The 21,183-nt window shown below is 41.1% G+C and overlaps 1 protein-coding gene across 1 annotated transcript in view; it reads left to right on the top strand.

The window, feature by feature from the left end:
* The window catches only part of kif26ba (kinesin family member 26Ba), an 87,507-nt gene that overhangs the window by 9,460 nt on the left and 56,864 nt on the right, over positions 1-21,183 (top strand). The window contains 3 exon segments of the mRNA XM_028574472.1: positions 18,879-19,207; positions 19,358-19,488; positions 19,519-19,595. Of these exon segments, the coding sequence (XP_028430273.1) occupies positions 18,879-19,207; positions 19,358-19,488; positions 19,519-19,595 (537 nt within the window).

Below are 21,183 nucleotides of genomic sequence, written 5' to 3'. Positions count from 1 at the left end.
CAACAAGGCTACAATGCTGTATGTGAATGTACTGTATGTGTATGTGTATGTGTGTTTGACAGAAAACAACTTATCTCTCCCTCTAGATGCTTCTCTAGTTGAGCAGATGTATCATGATGACCTCTTCCCTTCTTTTATATTAATTCCACCCAGCTACACATCAAACTAAATACAGACAAACCTCACGGAACAACCTGACTTTTTATGCCGCAAATCAACTTTTAAAGCCGCTGTTTACTAACAGTTTGTAATTAAGGTGGCCAAAAGGGAATTTTTAATAAAGGTAAAGTCAGACCTACAGGTAACCAGAGTTGCTACTTTGACAAACATCGTCACCCCAACATACATACCTATGTACTGTATCTTTATTGTCTAATGTAATCCTAAAATCCTGACCCTAAAATTGTCCCTTGAAGAAATAAGGCCCAACCAAAACGCCCTCACACTGACAGTTGACAACTTAAACTAGTGTTCACAAAGACAAAGTAAAGCGCACACACACACACACACACACACACACACACACACACACACACACACACACACACACACACACACACACACACACACAAATACATACATACACATGTCACTCACACCTCAGCCTGCCATGAGATTTTCCTAGTGTGAGATGCTGAAGATAGAGGTGTTATATCTGACAATGTGATAGCCTGTGACAGTGCATGTGTGTATGTGCGTGTTTCTGTGTGATATATCAGCTTGTGACTGCACGTTGGCTAATATTAAAGTGTGGTTAGCAGGTCTTCAAATAAACAGTTCAGCGAGCAAGACTTCACAGTGTCACAGAGTGTTGGAGCTGGCACCTGCAGTTACTGGAACACTTTCGCTTTTCATCTTGGCTCTGGATGATGGAAGTGAAATTTGAAAGTCTGAGGAAAACACATAGGAAGGAAAAACTGTGTCTGAACAGGCACATTTTGCAAGACTGACAGATAGGATGGGTGAATAGACACTTGTACACTCTTTGTGTGTGAGTGCTTACTGTGACAACAGTTACAACCCACCTACTTTTTAAGGTCAGAATTAGAGCTAGTCAGTCGTTCATGTTTTACAAGTACTGTAATGGCATTCCTGTTCTAAATACACGGCACTGAAGGGCCGCAAATTTATGTGTGCACATTCCCAGCTTAACTATATAGGTTAAGAGGCTGTCTAATGCCAAAGATAGGAGAAGCGAACGCTGTGTTTGTGTGTGTATTTTAAGTAGCACGGTGAATCTATTGTGTCAGAGCATTGTAAAGGGCAGAAGGTGAAATGAGAACAAGGATGACATTTAAGCTGCAGTTTCCAGTTAGGCTCCATGGCAGACTTTGCTGCAGTAGTTGTGGATTAATTACTGTAGTATTTTGAAAAAAAGTTTTTATTTTTTTATAGAGTTCTATCTATCTTATCTTGACGGAAAGTATATACCTCTTTTGTGGTTGTTGTTAATTTATCATCTGTCTGTGATGAAAGTGTTGTACTATAGGCTGTATGGGTCTGCAACACATTTTATCTGAGTAAAGTAAACTAATTCTTAACAAACACATCTTTAATACTTGATTTGCCAGACTCTCTTTCTTTCCATTTGTCATCACTCCCTTACCTCATTCTGACTAATAGACATCAATTTCATCCATTTTCTCCTGATGCTTATCATCAGCATCTAACATCATTCTTCTTTCCAGTTTATCAACAAGCTGGAAGAGGAAGATGAACGAGAGAAAGGGAAAGAAAGAAAGAAATAAAGAAAGAGTGCTTTAGGCTACACAAAGGTAGCAAGGCATAGATGGAAAGAGAAAGTGTGTGTGCGTGTGTGTATGCGTGTGTGTGTGTGTGTGTGTGTGTGTGTGTGTGCGCACGTATGGGTGTGGGAGAGGGAGGGAGAGAGAGAGAGAGAGAGAGAGAGAGAGAGAGTATTAAATTGGCTTTTTGTTCCCAGTTTGTGCTTCAATCAGACACAGAGAATAGCCTCTAGACGATAAACTTTCCAATTACCTTGAGCAGATGGAGCCTGCGGGGCTCGATTTAGAGGGTTTGAGATGGTTGTTGTTGTTTACTGTTATCTGCTATTGACTGTACACCAGGCTACATACAGTGTCAGAGAGGGAGTCATACAAAAGCAGGGTTCTCCCTCTTTAATCTTTACCTCCATATATCTCTGTATCTTGCCTTTTAACACTTTATTCCATCTCATTGAATCTCTTATCTGACAAAGCATAATAATATCTGACTGATCATATATTCTGAATCAGCAGCAGTCTAGCAGTTGGTAATGCAAGCTTGTGCCTGGATGGGTGTCATGTTGAATCCAGTTTTGATGTCCATGCATAAGACTCCTAGCCTCGTGAGACCGTCCTGATCTCGCGAGCTCCAGTTTTTCACTCGCAGATCAGTCTGGCATCTTGAGGCAGAGAAAATTTGGAGCCGTTAGCCAAACGACCGGGCCAATCAGCGGTGGTTTTGAGGTGGGTTAGGTGGTGATAGACAGATGGTTTATCCAATCAGCTAACCAGTATTTTCAGAGAGCGGTAGCTGCTCGCTAATGCTTTTTTTCTCTTGGATCCTTCTTTTGGAATATGGTCCGGGAACCTGAAATGGTTCCTTTTATTCCTAAATTCTCGTTACACAAACGGCAAATCTCCTTTACCGACATGTTTGCATGCTGAGCTAACGAGCTATGCTTTGCCTGCAGCAGCAGGGGCGGGCTTGTGGTTGTATTTTTCTACGCTTCGTGGATCTGATTGGTTGATTTGGCCCGTCTATCACCAACATAGGTGATAGACAGATGGTTCATCCAATCAGCTAACCAGTATTTCCGCCCCTTCCCAAAAGTTTTCCAACGGAAAGTTCCCAGATGGATATGCCGAGCAAATGCGAAGCAATCCATCTGGCGGAGTCAGGTTATAAGACTCCCCACTCTCAATAAAAACTGTGCTCTTGAGCAAAACTCTTAACCCCCAGCTGCTCCCTTTGAGGAGCTTCGTAGCCAACAGTGGAGCACTATGGTCGCTTTACAGAGCTCCCATGTATGAATGAGTGCTACTGTGTGATTCTGAAACCTGGAAAAAAGCAAGCACGCTCAGTTGACTTTCATGGATATAGGACTGTTAAAAAACGGTTTAAGTTTTAGAGGCTTGCAGGATGATTCAAGCACACCCTGAGGAGGTTTAGGGTTTATGTTAAAACATATAAACGCTCTTTGTACAGGCCTGGGGGAACCACCTGACAAATTGGTTTGAAGTCCTGGGATTACATGGTTTGTTTATTTAAAAGTCTACTTTTCGAAGTAAAGTTATTTTTTATATCAAAAACTCTCAACTTTTTTATTGTCTGGGAGAATATTAGTTTTAATATAAATGCTAATTTTACAGATAACCTATTCCTATTTTTTTGGTATCTCAGTATACATTTTAAGCAACACACTGTGTAACAGATGAGGTAGTTAGTGAAAATCCCTTTATGCAATATTGTGTTTAGTGCAAATTAACAAATAAAACGGTGAACATGGTAAACATTATACCTGCTTAACATCAGCATGTTAGCGTTATCAATGTAAGCATGTTAACATGCTAATATTAGCATTAAGCTTGAAGTCTAAGTACAGCCTCACAGTGCCACTAGGATGACTAAAGCCTATTGTCATGTCATCAATTATCTATTTGTTTTTCTTAGATAGTTTTAATTGAAGAAAATAAGAAAAGAATATTGGACAAAAGAGAGGGATGTGGCATGTAACAAAGGTTCCTGGCAACTGGGGAATTTGCGGTTATGTGTACGCTATCCTAATCACGTCATCAGGACACCCTAATTACCATCATTGTTTTTAACTGTAGATTGATAAATAAGTCATAGCCTGGTGCCTTCTATGAGTAAAGTTGGCAGATGTAGATGCACACAACCTGGCACATGTTTGAATTTATTTTTCCATTAAATTCTGCAGTAGTTCATGGTTGAAATACTACCTTTTTACCTAATTCTGATCCAGGAAAAACCCTGACTGAGTTTGTATATTTGAGTTTATGATTTTGTGTGCGTAATGGTACGCATACTGTTTCTGTGCACACACTGTGTTCACCTGTGTGTGCACAGATGTATAGCAAGGAGTTGTCAGGCAAATCTTTACCTTCAGTGAGCCTCACTAACCTTGAGATGAAAGGATACCGGAGGGAAGAACGGATGGATGGGGAAAAAGAGGAGGAAAAGAAGGGAGCAGGGGAGGAGTGAGGGAGTGTGTGTTCAGGTGTGGGATACGGCAAGATGGATTACCCAACCCAACAGGCAATTTATCACTGTCAGAGAGAGAGAGAGGGAAAGAGAGAGTGGGGGGAGAAAAAAGAGAGGGAAGGTGAGGGATATAGAAGAGAAATGATAGGATGAAGGGCTGGGGGAAAGATAGAGGATACAAGGGGGATTGTGAGAGAGAAACCCACTAAATCATACTTTACTTTATGTACAATTAGAGACGCTCTTACAGGTCCTTCTCTGGAAATGATGGACACGGATCAGAGGAAAGACTTCAAAGTATTACGCCATAGTTTTTCTGTGCAAGAGTGTGTTTAATTTTAGTGAAGCTGTCCCTGTGGAGCTCAGTAGTCAGTAAAGCTAAGTAACTTTGCTCTGTAGTTAAGTGTGTTGGGCAGGTCACTACTAACACTGCCCAAGGTATGGATCCTTGTGGTTCAGTATATGTGGACCATCGTACTAACACATAAAAAAACCTTCTGACTTTTCTTACTGGCAATAATTAAAATCTGGTATTTTTCTCTCAGGCCCTGATATAAATAAACCATTTTTGTTGACAGTTGTAGGAAACACAATTGAGAAATAAATTAGCTGTATTTTTACTGGTAGTATGGTGTTACAGGATTACCCTGCAGAGCCACCTGTGCCTCCTGCAAATATCCCATGTGAAAACAGCTATTTTTCCACTTAAATTAACTACCAATGAAGCCAAGTTCCTCATCTATATTCAGACACCAGGCAACTATAGTAGCTAATTGGCAGCTAGCTAACACATTGAAGTAGATTGTTTTTTCACATATAGCTTTGGTAGCTTAATTTGCAGTGCAGGCTCTGATGCAGATGGTGGACTAATTTAAGAACAGGCAGCAGAGTTTATAAACAGTTAATTTACAGTCAAGCACCACCATGGATAGCCAGATAATTTAAAAATAGGCACCGGCAAGCTACTTCCACATAAAAAACAGGAGGTAATTTAAACAACTATTTCATTTACAGCTGGGCACTGATGTAGATGGCCAGCTAATAAAAAACAGGCTCTCTTCCATCCAACTAGCTCATTTACATTGTTGCAGGGGGCTGCACTTTAGACTTAGCAATGTACAAGCTGGGACAAGATTCATAGCTCAGACTGTTAATTGGAGGGCAGCATTTGCCACACAGGCTATATACAGTATAGACGGACAGCTCAGCGGACACACTCTTAAATATTAATGAAGCATAAATGAAAAATGCACAAATACAAACACTTGTTACATTTGTATGAGAGCATGCAAGCAAGAGAGAGTGAGATAGAGAGAGAGAGAAAGAAAGAGAGAGAGAGAGAGAGAGAGAGAGAGAGAGAGAGAGAGAGAGAGAGAGAGAGAGTGAGAGAGAGAGAGAGAGAGAAAGAGAGAGAGAGAGAGAAAGAAAGAGAGAGAGAGAGAGAGAGAGAGAGAGAGAGAGAGAGAAAGAAAGATGTCCTCGACGCTTTGGCAATATTTTTTTCCGGACATTCATGCCAATAGCATTTTGAATTTGAAATTTGAATTTGAGAGAGGGCGACAGAGATGGTCTGATCATCCATAGCATCTGTTTCCAGTATTTTGTATGCTCTTTGAATGGGTTTAACATCCCAGTTCAACACGCATACACACTGATCAAGCAATGCTATTTTTATACATGTGCATAATATGTGTGCAGTGAGGAAAACATAACTTTGTGGAGCAGAATGAATGATGAGCACTTAACCCAAGATAATCCATTGCAACGTTCAGACAGCCAATTTATTATGGTTGTCAGTCCCAAAACCGTGGCTTCATGAATGTAGCCTCTGGCTGCTGCAGACCGAAGTACGTCACCAACATGATCTGAGGAAGTGCATCAAAGGCTCTCTGAAGGCTTCTTTTAAAGACCTCCACACTGACCCTGCTTCATGAGAGTCGCGTGCCCACAGCCATTCAAAGAAGTGACATTTCAAAGGGTACGAACATCTAAGACCAACACAGCAAAGCATGTGAAGCCACTGTCTCGTCCTCTGAGTGAACCACCCTGCTGTCCTGCCCTCACTGCAACTGAGAGTAATGCTGCGTTCGATTATCTATCCGTGTTGGCGTTCCGACGAGAAAGACAGGACGTTGCCTAGCGACACGAACCAGTCCGGAACTCGGACAACCTTGAGGACACCGAGCAAGAATTCTGATAAGGAATCCAAGATGGCTGTGTGACTTGAAGTATGAATTGTTTTCATTGTTTTTGGACCTCTTTGGTTGTTTTAATGACGATTTCAATCAGTCGTATTACTGCAATACCTTACTGCGTCCATATCACTGCCTGTGGGTATGGGAATCGGTCTTGTTGTGAGTGCAATATTGAATGAAGACTTGTTTCAAACGGTTGTTGCTAAACGTGGCTAGCGTTGCTAACAGAAGATAAACTAAAACATGAAATAAAGTGAACATTTTAGAAGTTCAAATGGCTGCGTTTTGATAAGGTGGGGTAATAGTCATAATCATAATCAAAAAATGTAATGTAAGTGCTAGAAGCTTGTAGGATTGGCCTGGTACTCGGACAGTGCTACCGCAACAACAGCTTTCCGGGTGGCGTCCATGTTTTTCTCCAACTCGGACGCGCAAAACATACCAGAACGCTTGAAGTGTGGAAGTGACGTCATATCCGAGGCCTGAGTCGGTTCGTGGAGAATAATAGAACGCAGAATAAGGACTACCCTCGGCAAGTAGTGAAGACAACCCTCTCAATTCAAAGACAAGTGGTGGTGATGGTGTGGCAGCACACATAACCAACTTCTTCTAAATAAGAAAGAGAAACATCATCAAGTTTAAAAAAATAAATGTTAATTTTTTTATTTTTTATTTGATTGATTATTTACTACAGTGGTTTATTGAAGCTCCTGCAATATAACATACTGCATAATTACCTGCCATGCCAGTTTGACTGAAGTGGAAAATTGTCTTGAGCATTTAGATAGAGAATATCAGAGTGCAGTTAATGTGATATATTGCAGATCTTCATGGAGAAATCAGTTTGAGTGTGTGCATGTGGTTATCACATATGACACTTTTTATTATTACTGATAGCATGAGGCCTCACTAACACACAGAACATTAAACAGCGCACACATGCTGCGCCCACAAACAAATATGTACACACAAACACACTTTATATCTCCAGCGAGACAGAATGCAGCAGGTAATTTACATCCCCTAGCTAGTTAGTTGTGTATGCTAATTAATTTCTGCATTGCTATGGCAACACAAACATTCTAATGCGTTTTTCTCTGTTATTAATATAGCGTGTCAACATCACAAGGGAGTGTGTGTACATGTGTGCAGACCAAAGTGTGTGTCTGCTCTTCTAAATGTATGCATAAGCGACTTTATGCATGTGTGCAAATGTGTGTATGTGTGTGTGCATAATGATGTCCTAACCAATATAAGTCTTACACCCATTATTGGATCATATGAAGGAATGACCAATTAAAAACGTGATTAAAGGAGACATACTGTAGAGAGAGAGGGGGGAGGGTGCATGTAATAAATGAGCGAGAGAGAGGAAACCTACTGGGTAAGTTATTTTTCACTGAGGGGAAACAGCAAGAAACAGAGAGAAAATTCTGGGGAGGCATATGGTTTCCTTAAAGGTATAGTGGAGGATTTTCTTTTTCCGGGTGGATCATCAAGACTATTGGTCCTCCTGGTTGTCAATCATTCTGGTGATATGTTTATGTAAGGCCGTCGTACGTGCACGTCCCTAGCTTTCAGGTGTATATGTGTTGTGAGCTTGAGCTACGGTTTCAGCCATTCATTGAAGCATTGAAGCTTTTGGGAGAATATTTTACACGCTGGCGTGCGCTAAAAGCACAGGTTGGGCTTCCCACTGATGCCTCAGTCGTGAATTTTCTACTCCACAGGTAAAGTTTGGCATGCTATTTGGAGAAATCCATTTAAAATCACTGCTAGTAAAAGTTGATGTAAGCTATGATTAGCGATGCTAGCCCTGGCAAAAGTCACGCACCGCGCACACACGGCAAACATCTCAATTTGTGAAAAAGTGCAAATCTTCTTTTGGAAAGTAGGCTTGTATGAGCCATGCCGACAGCAACTTGTAAATAGTGCACTCTCGTGCACACGTTTAATAGGCGTTCCCTCTCGGGAGCAGGCACAGTGTTGCGCATGTGCATTTTTTCAAAAAGTACAGAGGGCGGTTCTTTTCTAAAATTCGGGAAAATCCTCCACAATACCTTTAATGTCTACACTCTCACTAACATGCTATTGAGGAGCAGTTTCTGCTTTGGGTTATTTCTGCTGTGTGCTGTGTGTGTTTGCACCCATTCACACACTGAGTTAATTTAGTGTTTACTTATTAAGCCTAAATTATATATGAATAAAAGAAGGGAAGGATAGCTGAAATTAGAAAGTTGGTTTCATGCTCTGAAAATCAAACGTACACGCACATGCTTACACCTACCTGATGCAGCATAGCCACACATATAAGGATGAATATTATGCTACTATTTGTACACTTAATAATGTGGTAATGTTTTAACACATGTTCTTAAACATGTTTACATAAAGCAAAAAAGGCATTCAATCAACATCACTTTGTATTCTTTCATATTCATAATCGTGGTACATTTGAGACATGGATGTTTGTGATCTCTTTTTCCACACAGAATGCTTATATGTGGTGAGTTAATTTTGTAATTGCAACTGTGCACATGCCCTACTAACAATAAGCCTGTGGCTACATTGCGGTTAGTTAATAAAAGCTAGCGTGGTGAGGTGAATGATGTGTCCCCTGCTGATGACAGTTTGACTAAGAGAGTTGCGGTAAATCACACAAATCACAACAACGCTCTAATACCTTAACAATGTCTTCTTCACCTACAAACAAGGCACTGCTTCACTTTTGTTGTTAGTTCTACTCCAGATGTTAAAAGTTCAAGATGTTATGGGCAGGTTGTCAGATGAAATCCTGTGTGTGTAGATTTTGTTATTGGTGGAATTTTAACTAGTTGTCTCCAGATGTGTATTCTTGTCTTTAACTGACAGACTCACCTTGGTCCTGTATATTACAAACTTTATTGTAGAAGCTGGACACATAAGGTGCCCGAAAAGCAATATATTATGTATATAACAGGCAATAATATGTCCTGAGAGTGAGACAGAAACACCAAAAGAGAGACAGTGACAGACAGAGTGTGTTTTGGGAAAGCCAGTGAGAGAGACCTGTGCTTGACCTCTGTCAGTGTAACATTTGTCCTATATATGTGCACATCCATATTTTGTGTGTGTGTGTGTGTGTGTGAGATGTCATTTATAACTGTTATTGACCTTGCTCTTGCACAGACATAGGACTCAATCATTCTCCCCCCACACACACACATAATCATTCTCCATCTTGAGACCAATGTGCGTGATCATGAGCCACCAACACACTTGAAATTTATAGTATTTTCTTCACAGTTGTTCATACTTTGTCATTTTCTTATCATACTGTCACACTCCTGCCTTCTACTGTGTGTTTGTGTGTGTGTGTGTGTGTGTGTGTGTGTGTGTGTGGGGGGGGGGGGGGTTCTCTTAGAGCAGATACGAGAGACTGTCTGCATCTTTTCTGCAGTACTTCACTGATCCCACACCTGCAGATAAATGTGTGTGTGTATATTATATACAGTAGCAAGTAATGAGGAGAGAGATGAGAAGATGTAAATGAGAATGGGGGAAGGAGGAAAGGTTTACCTTCCTTGTTCAGTCATCTGGAACAAATCACACACACACACACACACACACACACACACACACGTACTTGCCAATAAACCATAAACCAGTGTCATTCTGGCTATGACCGACTAAGAATGTGTTCCTCCTCTCCTTTGTATTGAAAAATTAGACCCTTTTCTGTCACGTTTCTCTCTGATCTGCCATCCTCTTCTTTTTCCTCATTAGTGTCATGCAACGAACTGGTGCTAAATATAGTAGAAGTGAAAACAGGGAATGACAAAGGTTTGAAAAATCGGGGGATCATAATGGAAGTGGGTTGCGAATTGCAATCACACAGTTCTGTTTCAAAATGTTGTCAGTGTGTGTGTTTGTCTACGTATGTGTGTGTGAAAGGGATGTGTCTTGTTGTGTTTGACAGCCCGTATTCCTGAACCCTTTACCTCCAGTGTGCTCGCACATATGCACCCTTACACACAAAAACAACAGTAATGGACAAACGGGGCTGAGCTGTCTTTTCTTATCAAATCTCAGTAATAGACCCCCCCCAGCACACAGAGTCGCTGAGGTCACTGCTAAGTTAGCTTGGACGTTGTCTCTGTCTCTATCTTCTCTCTCTGCTTTCCCTCTCTGTCACTCACTCCATCCTTGCACAGTATAGAGCTGAGGGTGAGTTTGTCTGCCCTTGTAGGAGGAAATGAATCACACACACACACACACACACACACACACGTAGACTATCTGTGGTGCTGAGACTGATTTAGTCACTCACAAGAATACTGATGAACTCAGAGGTGAAGAGATGCTTGGAAGAGTCTGATACTGTCAAAAATAGGACTTGGAAAATGAAATAGCTTCCAACTAGACGTCCACATTGGACTCCTCAAGATTGTTTTGCCTGGACTGATCTCTAGCTTGTCTGGCAACATAATATATGTATGTGTGTGTGTGTGTGTGTGTGTGTGTGGGGACTAGGGGAATGTAAACAAACTAAAAGTTATGCTGTTCAACTGAAAGATGAGCTGGAAATAACAAAAAGGAAGCATTAGTGGGAAGAAAAACAGTTTTTCTAAACACAGCTCTTTTTTTCAGTCAGGCAGCTTGGCTGCTCCCCAAATCTCAACTAAGGAATAACAAGGCCCTCGTCTTAAGGACCGTACACCGTGCCCACTTTATTGCTCCTTTGGTCGCCTGTCTGCTGTGCATGTGTGTTTGAGTGTGTGAGACTGGGAGATACAGAGGGGTCAAAAGAAGCCAAAATAAATTAAATCTACTCATGAACCACCCAGACCTCTCAGGTCGTCTGGAACAGGTTTGCTCGTGGACCCCAGAGTCAGAACTAAACAGGGAGAAGCAGCGTTTAGTTTTTATGCTCCGCATATCTGGAACAAAATACCAGAAAACTGCAGGTCTGCCCCAACTCTCAGCTCTTTTAAATCAAGGCTGAAGACCTTACTTTTTGATAATGCTTTTTGTTAATTCTTTTATCGAACAGTGATTTTTATTCTTGTATTTTATTTCGTATACAATTTTAATACAGATTTTTTTTTTATGTATCTTAAATGGTTTTAAATTTGTATTCATTACTATTTTTATTCTTATTTTACTCCCTATTTTTGCTATTTGTTCTTTAATGATTGATGATTTGTGTAAAGCACTTTGAGTTGCCTTGTGCTGAAATGTGCTATATAAATAAAATTGCCTTGCCTTGCCTTGCCTTACTCATTTTTGGCAAAGAGCTGACTTTTCCAGTTCTTTCCAAACACGAAAATCAGGCATTGATTGGAGGATTGTATTCACCATTTTACTTATATTTTAATGATACATTTTACATAACTTGTCACTGAATGCCACATTAACATTGGATTCTAATAGTAAAAACATCCATGAATCCGACTTCTGTTCTTCAACTGTGTTCCACATTTTTTACCATAATACGGCTAAACATGCTGCTTCCCTTTACTAAACCCTTACAGACATATCTGTTGGGCTTGCATGAGTCTGTATGCATTGGAATGCAAATGTTGCAGCGTCCGCTCCTGCTCCTTCATTTTGTTGCTTGATAGTGCATGTGCATTATCTGTCCAATTCCCATTGGTAAGAAGTCAGATGTAAATTTTTTTTCAGTGAAGCTACAATATAGTTTGTAGAGCAATTTTCAGCCATCTACAATAAATGCTTTTCATATCAGTCTCAAAAATGAAGAGAAACTGACTCTTTCTAGAGGGAACATTTCAGTCACACAGGAAGAACTCAAGTTAAGAGCACTGAAAACTCGTTATCACTGGAGCTATCATTACTGCTCCCTCCCTTAGCTTGATGCAACAAATACAGTCAGTTTTGTGTGAAAAGACACATTTTTGTACCCAGCAGAAAATGTGTCTTAACCCCACAGCTAAGCACAAATATTGAACATACAGTGAAAAATTGAATAAATGCATTCATAAAAAGTAAACTGCATTTTAAATCTGCCCCTGACCTTAGCCACCTTCCTCCAGTCTGCCTGCGTGTCACTCTGCAAATATGTTTTGTATTTGTGTGTGTGTGTGTATGTGTGGACCAGGGGAATGTAAACATACTCAAAGTTATACTGTTCAACTGAAAGATGAGCTGGAAATAACTAAAAGGAAGCATTAGTGGGAAGAAAAACAATCTTATTCAAAACACAGCTCTTTTTTCAATCAGGCAGCTTGTGTGTGCGTGGTGTCTCATGCCAGTCAGGAATATGTGTGTTTGTACGCTTGCCTGCATGTGTGTATACATATATATGTTTAAAAACACCATTCTATTAGTTACTGTATACTATGTTTGCCTGAGAAACAAGGTAGGCTTTATCTATAAATACACACACACACACACACACACACACACACACACACACACACACACACACACACACACATACCTCAGATGCTCGCCAAGGTTTGAGCTCCTGCCATGCATGTATGTGTGCGTGTGTGTATCTTGTGGTCTTGTGGTTTGTTGACATAGCCTAGCAGGCAGCGCTCAAATTGAGAAGCTGCATTATACCATTAGATTAGATGAAATGTTGCTTTGTGTGAACACACCCTTACACACACACACACACACACACGGTTACAGGCTTGTTACTGATAGAGTCTTATTTGTGTGTGGCAGACAGTACGGTACATTCACTCTCTTTTCCTTACGAACAGGCTCTCATTACATTATGAGCATATGGGCCACCAAGAAGCCCCCAAAAAAAGAAATTCTACGCTGCTCTTTAAGCTCTTTTTAGGAGAAAATTTAAATGTGTTGGGATTTTGTATATAGTTGTAAACCTGTTTCGTCAATGTGGAATATGATTTTAAAAAACAGTTGATTGTATAAAGAAGAACGAAAGCTCTCTGTTCACGTATCTGTTTATATGTGCTACCTGTCAGTCACTCATTATTTACCCTCTATTGTTTGTCTTCCCTGTCAATCATCTGTCTCTCTATCTTTATTTCTGATTGTCTAAATCTGCTGAGAGATAACCTGTGTCCATCACATGCCTATTGATTAGACGCACGTGCTTCATCTCTATAACTTAAGTATTGATTAAGCTTCACTTAACAAAGAGTGCCTTCCCATCACTTTGATTAATCCTGTACATGTACAGCCTCTTTCCTGGCCTGATGCACTGAGATATTCAAATAAAAGCCCCAGCATGTTGAAAAACTGTTTAAAGTGATGTGTTTGCTGTTTCTACTATGGATGAACATGTATAATTGGTAATTAGGTTATTTTTATGCTCCTATTATTCTACATCTCGACATTACATCTTAGCGGTTAAACTGTTCTGTTTGGTTTCTTTTGTTAAATCAATCACATGGGAAATGCAGCTGCAAATGTGGAGTATTTTTTACGATAACAGTTTTTGAGAAGATGGTGAATGTAATGGGATGCAGAAGCGCTTGGTAATAGCCAAGGAAATATCTCTAGGGATGAATGTGCACAAAATAACAAAATAATAGAAAAGTGACAAATCTTATTTTAGGAGGAGACTGTATGTATGTTCAGATAAGGGCTTTACTGTCTAACCCAAGTTGCTGTAGGGTGAGATGATTTTTACATGTAACCATAAACTCCGTTTGCTGTAGCTAGCACTTGTGCAGAAAAGGGCGAGGGCCTACATAGATACCTGGCCTTAGTGTTACAGAAGAAGTGGGTTGGTTGAAAGCAGGAAGATAATTACAGTTATCAAGTGAGTTGGTACAACCTACCACAGATGTTGAAGTTCAGAGCTCCTAAGCAGACATGCTCTCGCTGATGATACGCTAATACTACATTAGCTCACAACGTCACACATAGTCATTTTACAGTAATCACACCACGAGTCTTAAGGGCCTTGAGTAAAGCCAGACTTTAATAAGGAAAAACTATTTCTATATAATGAGATTTTTCAGATGAAGTGCCTAATGCTTCTTGGAAAAAAACAGAAAAAATATTTTTAAGCAAGTCAAATGAGCTTAAGACGCAGATGTGTATCGGGGTGTGTGCGTGTGTTTTTCTTGTTAACTTTGATATTTAGACCAGAGAGTCGTGGCAGGAGATTTAGAGGGGCTTTTCTCTTTACGAGCTTTGCTCCAATTAGTCTGGAAAAATACATGCACACGTACGCACACATACCTGTACATGCACATGCATTTATGCGCGCAGGCACAGATAACTGCACAAACAAATTGGACAAATGTCCGGATTCCTGCACACAAGAAAGCACACTAGGATTGCTCACACACACACACGTACTTGCCAATAAACCTGTTTTACTTTGTTTCGATTTTTTGTTTAATTGACAGAGAAGATTGCATTTGTGGTTTGTGTCACACTTTTATATCAAATCTTGAATGCAGATATATTTTATATGGCCGTTCTTGGAAACCTGCAAGCCTGGCAGTCTGTGCTCACTAGAAAAGGTTAATTTGCAGTTTGTGATGAAAGTGGAACCATTGTAGTTGTGGGAGTGTTTAGAAGCTGTTTGATGGATTACACAGGTAAAGGGAGCTTTACTAGAAGAATAAACCTTATTTATTTGTAACATACAATCGTACAGTACAATGTAGTTAAATTCTATAAATAGCAAAAAATTGCTGGTGCAACACAGATGTCTTCTTACTTATTGATTTTATTTTTTAAGGTGCATAACCTTAAAAATAAATAAATAAAATCATCAAGTAAGAAGACATCTGTGTTGCACTGGCAATTTTTTGCTATTTATGCTGTTGTGTCCTGCCTTGGTTGCACCGGATTGTTGTGGTCTGCAGAAGCGCAGAGAACTTCCCCTTTTTTTTTTTTTTTAGTTAAATTCTATCTCAGCATTTAACCCATCCTAAGCATTGGGAGCAGTTGAAAGCCACATTGCAGTGCCCAGCGAGCAACTTGGGGTTCAGTGTCTTGCTCAAAGACACTTTGACATGCAGACTTTGAACTGCTGAGATCGAACTGCCAATCTTGTGATTGAAGAATGACCCGCTCTACCTCTGAGCCACAGCAACCCCAAATATAGAGTTGACCGTGTAATGTTTGTGAACAAAATCAATGCACCAGAAATAGAAAGGTTGGCACTTTTTTTCACACTGTGACCAATCTTATAATGCTATAAACCACTTTAGGCCTACACCTGATCTTACACTTTGGGCAGCCTCCATACGGCACAATGACCAGGGCAAGCAGTGCTCCGACTATTTGGTATTTTCCAGACCATGAAATTCACCTAGAACCGTTGTCAGAGCAACAAGCTCTTAAAGCTTAAAGCAGTTTTGGGAAAGGCAAAACAAATGCCAGAATTTGAAAGTACAGCCTTTCTCCTGCAGCTCTCCCCTCTCTGTTCTCTTTTAATATTTTAAACTCCGTCCTAAGACATGAATGTATGAGAAATAGTTCATGTCACTTTTACTGAGTAGTTCCCTTTTCATCAAATAGTTTTTATTGCCTTTTATAGGAAATAAATGTTGTAATTTCCTCATTGCTAGAAATTGAAAGTCAATCAATGAACCTCTTCAAAAATGGCTGCTGTTTTATCTTTTACATTTTCAGTATATATTGCACTCAGATGCTTTACAGCTGATTCAAATGCATGAACTCAACACACACAATGACAGGCTGCACAGTAGCAACATTCATGCTGAGAAAGAATGAAGGGAGAGTAAAAGAAAGAGTGAGTAGAAGGTCAGTTGTTTTCATTTCTATATTAAAGGACTCTCCTTGCTGCCAGCTTCTGTGACACTTTTACCCTTTAACCCTAAGGCTTTAGTGTGTGTGTGTAGTGTGTAGTGTGTGTGTGTGTGTGTGTGTGTGTGTTTCTCTACACATCTTCGACCAGGCTACAAGGCAATGTGTCTTTGATTTTCTATAATTATTCAAAGTCATGATTTTTTCAACTCTCCTCTCCTCTCCTCTCCTCTCCTCTCCTCTCCTCTCCTCTCCTCTCCTCTCCTCTCCTCTTCAGAGTGCAAACTACGGCATGGGCTCCCCTGAAAACGTGATTTGTGAAATTTATGGGGGGTCTCTAAAAATATTGACAGTGTGTCATTTTGACGTGCAATTTCAGTTTTGTGTAATGTGATCATTGTGGATTATTATGTGTAAAATTGCAAAAATATCTTTCATTCATACATGACGGCAATTTAAACCTAATTCACTTCAATAAAGATAAGTATACATGCTATTCTTGTCGTGAGCATCAAGGTGTGGTGCAAATTCAACTAGAAAAAATATAAACGTTGGAGGCCATTAATCGGCGCTCAAAGTCCTTGAAATCCATTCTGCAGTTCATATAGCCATGGCAAAAAGAAAACAAGGCAGTTTAATTAATTTTGGTTTTACTAAGAAACTGTGTAGAGATGACGTTAATAGCACGACTGATTCACCTGCTGCAAGCCCTGTTAGCACACCTCCTGCCGGGGTGACAACAAGCTGAAGAAATAACGTCCTTTGTGGCTGAAGATGATAACAGCTCGTGAGAGGCCGGTCACAAGCCTAACCCCTCTTGCTCCTCTCTCCCGTTAAAGAGATATTTCACCGCTGGAAAGATGAATATGTATTAAATTGGGTCATTTATGTAGTAGAAATGTGAAATTTGTTTAGAAGTTAGTGCCTTCTAGACCGAGAAAAGCCAGAAAATGTATTTTTGGCTCATGTGGATGAAAGACAACTCCCAGAAAGCACTTGCTTCGCTTCCCCACTACTCCACTCCCAAGCCACACCTACCGTTTACAGACATAATAGACAGTGAGACAGTCAGGTCAACTCAAATGTGTTTTATTGTCATTTCAACCATACACAAAACTTTTCACCATGGCTCAAGTGGTGTTACACATTTAAAATATATAAAAACAACATTATATAAAAACGACATACAAAACAGGCTACATTTAGTGCACACACATTATAGGCTCCGTAAAGTCCAGCTAACACATTGGTAGCATTAGCGCTAGTTGGGCTGTAAACACCGAGGATAAACACAGCCGTGAATTTGTGTGGAATGTAGAATGGTCGGCATTTAACAGTCACAAACTCCACCTGCGGTTAGCAGTAGTAGGATAAAAGCACCCCATTTCTGCACCAGTCCGTGTCCGTGTTAACACAGCCCACTTCCACGAGTCTTACCCGACAGAGCAACATCTGCTCGGAGGCCTAGCAGGCCTGGTAGCTGGATAGTCTGGTAAACTGTTGTTCAGCCATGTTTCCACAAAAACAAAAACACAGCAGTCTCTGAACTTGTGTTGGGAGTTTCGTTGAAGTTGGATGTAGTCCAGTTTGTTGTCTAATGAACGGACACTTGCAAGCAGGATGGATGAGACAGGTGGCCGGCTAGCGTTAGCTTTCCACCTAGCTAGGTCATACTCCTGCCCTCGTTCTGCGTTTCACCGCTTTGGATGTCCCCTTACCAGGCTAGCGGCATAGAGCGAGACCGCAGGCTGAGGTGCTGGTCTCCGTAGCAGGCGAAGCTCGCGTAGTGTGTTGAGTATTCCGTCTGTAAAGTGTCCTGCATATTCTCCGATCTGTACCAATGTATCCTGGTGGTACACATGTGTGGTAGTTTGAATGCACATAATTGTTGTAAGAGTTTGCTGCTGAAAAGAGGGAGCTGTAGCTTAGCCCCAAGATGGCTGACGCTCGGCTAGCTTCGGCTCGCTTTGGGTAAAGACGACAGTACAATCCCCGATGGGCGGGTTGAAAACATGCGGAACTAGCTGGCTGCAGTCCACAGACTCTGGGCAAAAAAGCCTCCGATGACGCTAAATGACGATTTTTCCGTCATCGGAGGCTTTTTTTCCAGATCCACAATACAGAGAAATCTAGTCTCAGGGGGACATGAGGGAGGGAAGCACGTCATTCGAAAATACTACTGGGTTTCTACTGATACAAAGCTTAATGCTAATTGGTGAAGTATCCCTTTAAATTGGAACAGCCAGTAGTGGAGAGACTGGAAGAGCTTATATACATAGCTGTTTGTTAAGGATAGAAGCTTGGGGTGTGTCGCTTAGGCCTAATTCAACGGAGGAATTATGGTATACTTCGGTAGCCTGAGTAACTTTAACCGTTGTTCATGTGAAATCTCAAAGACAGCCTGATGCTTTGTTTTATAGACTATTTGTGGGTGGCTGTTTGACCTATCAATTCCTGTCAATCAAGTATATTTAGGGTCATTCCTGTATAGTGCATACACTTGTAGCTGTTATGTATCTTTGTAAGTCTTTGTAAGCCCCCCCCCACCGGTGAAAAAAAAAGTTTGAGTGCTCCTCTCCTCTCCTCTCCACTCCACTCCACTCCACTCCTCTCCTCTCCTCTCCTCTCCTCCAGGTCAATTACATTCTCCAGTGCAGCTCAAAACAACTTGCTTCGTTTTGCTTCGATTTTTCCCTCCACACACCAGTCTAAATCTTGGCTTTCTGTTTCTCTCTCTCCTTCCAGGATCCCTCCTTCTCTCTCCTCCTTCATGATAAGCTTCAAGTGCCCAACAGTTCTCGACGGGCATGGAACGAACGTGACAGTCGCTGTGATGTCTGCGCCACTCACCTTACTCAGCTCAAACAGGAAGCCGTGCGCATGGTCCTCACTCTCGACCAGTGGGATTTGTCTCCACCATCCTCCCCTCCAGCCCTCATCGGACGATATGGATCTCAAGGACCTCCGGGTCCAATGGGAGCATCTGGAGCACTAGGAGGTCCTGGTTTACGGGATTGGATTCCTCCTTTTCTTCCTTCCTCCTCCTCCTCAGCTGCTGCTGCTGTTTCACACTCGTCCTCCCAGTCCCCTTCTCCAAGTCCCAGCCAGACCCCAACACCCAGCCCGTGCCACGGACCATCCAATCCCAGCCATTGGAGTCCCTCAGTGGGACAAACGTCCACCTGTGCTCCCATAAACCCACAACCTCAAGGCCCAGGGCACAGATTGGGGTCCAAGCCCAGCTCCCTGGGGCTTGGAGGTGGGGTGGACAGAAGGAATGGGTCTCCCAGTTCAGGAAAAGCTGGTTCCCAACAACAACCAGTGACTGGAGTAAACAGTCCTGGCAATAATAGTGGTAACAGCAGTAATAACGGGAGTGGAGCAGTACTGAGTACAGCAGCCCTGCAGGCCCATCAGCACCTGAACCGAACTAATGGAGGAGTTACACTTTATCCATACCAGGTAAGCTACCTGTAGAGGTGTGTGTGTGTGTGTGTGTGTGTATGAGCAGCATGCAGATGAATACATCTCTTGATGCGAGTCTTAAGTTTTCAGCTTGCAGGTGTTGCTACCTTCTGGAGTGTGACCTTGTTAGTTATCAACCACCATTACCTGACTTGTGAGGCTCCTCCCCTCTCCTCTTATCTGATCTCCCCTATTCTGTAGACTAGCAATGAAAAATGCTGCCAAATAGTCTGTAATACTATAACCCCCAGCAAGCGGAAACGCTCATTTCAGAGACTAACTGAAGCAGGTGTCAATTCTAATCTAAAGTTGTAAAGACACCTTAAGATAGATTTTTTCCCCAAAAGAGCTCAGACTCAATAATGAACAGATTTGATAACCATCTGATATCAAGGAGGAAGCAAAATATCCTCTTCAACTGGATCAAGGCAGGACATTAAGTATTGAGTTAACGTGACGTAAACCATAAAAGTGAGTCAAATTGAAAATGGAGCCATAAAAGAAGGAGGTTTTAGGAGGAGATGTAAGAGAGGGATCATGAGTAGATAAGAGAGGAAGATGGTAAGAGGGAGAAAACGCCTCAGGTGATGTGTGGTCTATAGGTGTATGGAGGAAGGCAGGAGAGCTGAGACTGCAGGGGAGATCCAGAGGTGTGTGTGTGTGTGTGTGTGTGTGTGTGTGTGTGTGTATGAATGTGTTCTACAGATGTAATAATTCATAGAGTGATAATTAGAACTCTGGGGATTCTATGTCACACACCCACAGTACCCCTCTCTCTCTCTCTCTCTCTCTCTCTCACACACACACACACACACACACACACACACACACACACACACACACACACACACACACACACACACACACACACACACACACACACACACACACACACACACTCTCCCTACTTATTCCTATTGCCTCTTTCTTTCCTTCTCCCCTATTATTTCTCCTATCTTTCTCACACGTTGTGTTCAGCTCTTCTATCTTGTTGTTTCCCCATCACTCTTTATATTTTTATTCATCACGTGACTTTTATCAGATGCAAAGATATGTAGTCATAGGTGGAAATTACTTTGTACAGTCTTTCGAATTGTTTCGGTATCTTTTACTGGTCAGAAATAAATAAGAGCCTTTATGTATTCTGGCCTGTCTTTGTGGAAATAAAAGTGAAGGTGTTCAAATCTGAGTATATCTCTTTTGCCAAATTTAATTAGATAATTAATAATGATTTTGCTTCTTCTTTTATATGATTTTATTATATTCCAACATTGATACATTGCCTCATGTTGGTCTGCAACATTCATGAATGTGTTGATTTTTTACCATGTTTCCCTTGCAAACAAGATTTATTTTTAATGTTTCCCTTAATATTGCCTTTCATAATATTACATTGTTTAGATGACAGCATATGTATCTATTTGCATTCAGTTTTACAAGTGTATTTGTGTGTGTCTTGTTGAACACACACGAGTGTCGTGTGTGTTCAACAACTTGGATGTCAGCATCAGTGTGCTAGTGTGTGTGTATGTGAGCAAAAGGGCTCTGTTTTGTGTATACAGTAGTATACGTGCACATTGTTTGT

The sequence above is a fragment of the Perca flavescens genome, chromosome 1 (assembly GCF_004354835.1).
Source record: "Perca flavescens isolate YP-PL-M2 chromosome 1, PFLA_1.0, whole genome shotgun sequence".
Lineage (NCBI taxonomy): Eukaryota > Metazoa > Chordata > Actinopteri > Perciformes > Percidae > Perca > Perca flavescens.
This window is presented reverse-complemented; position numbering and strand designations above follow the sequence as displayed.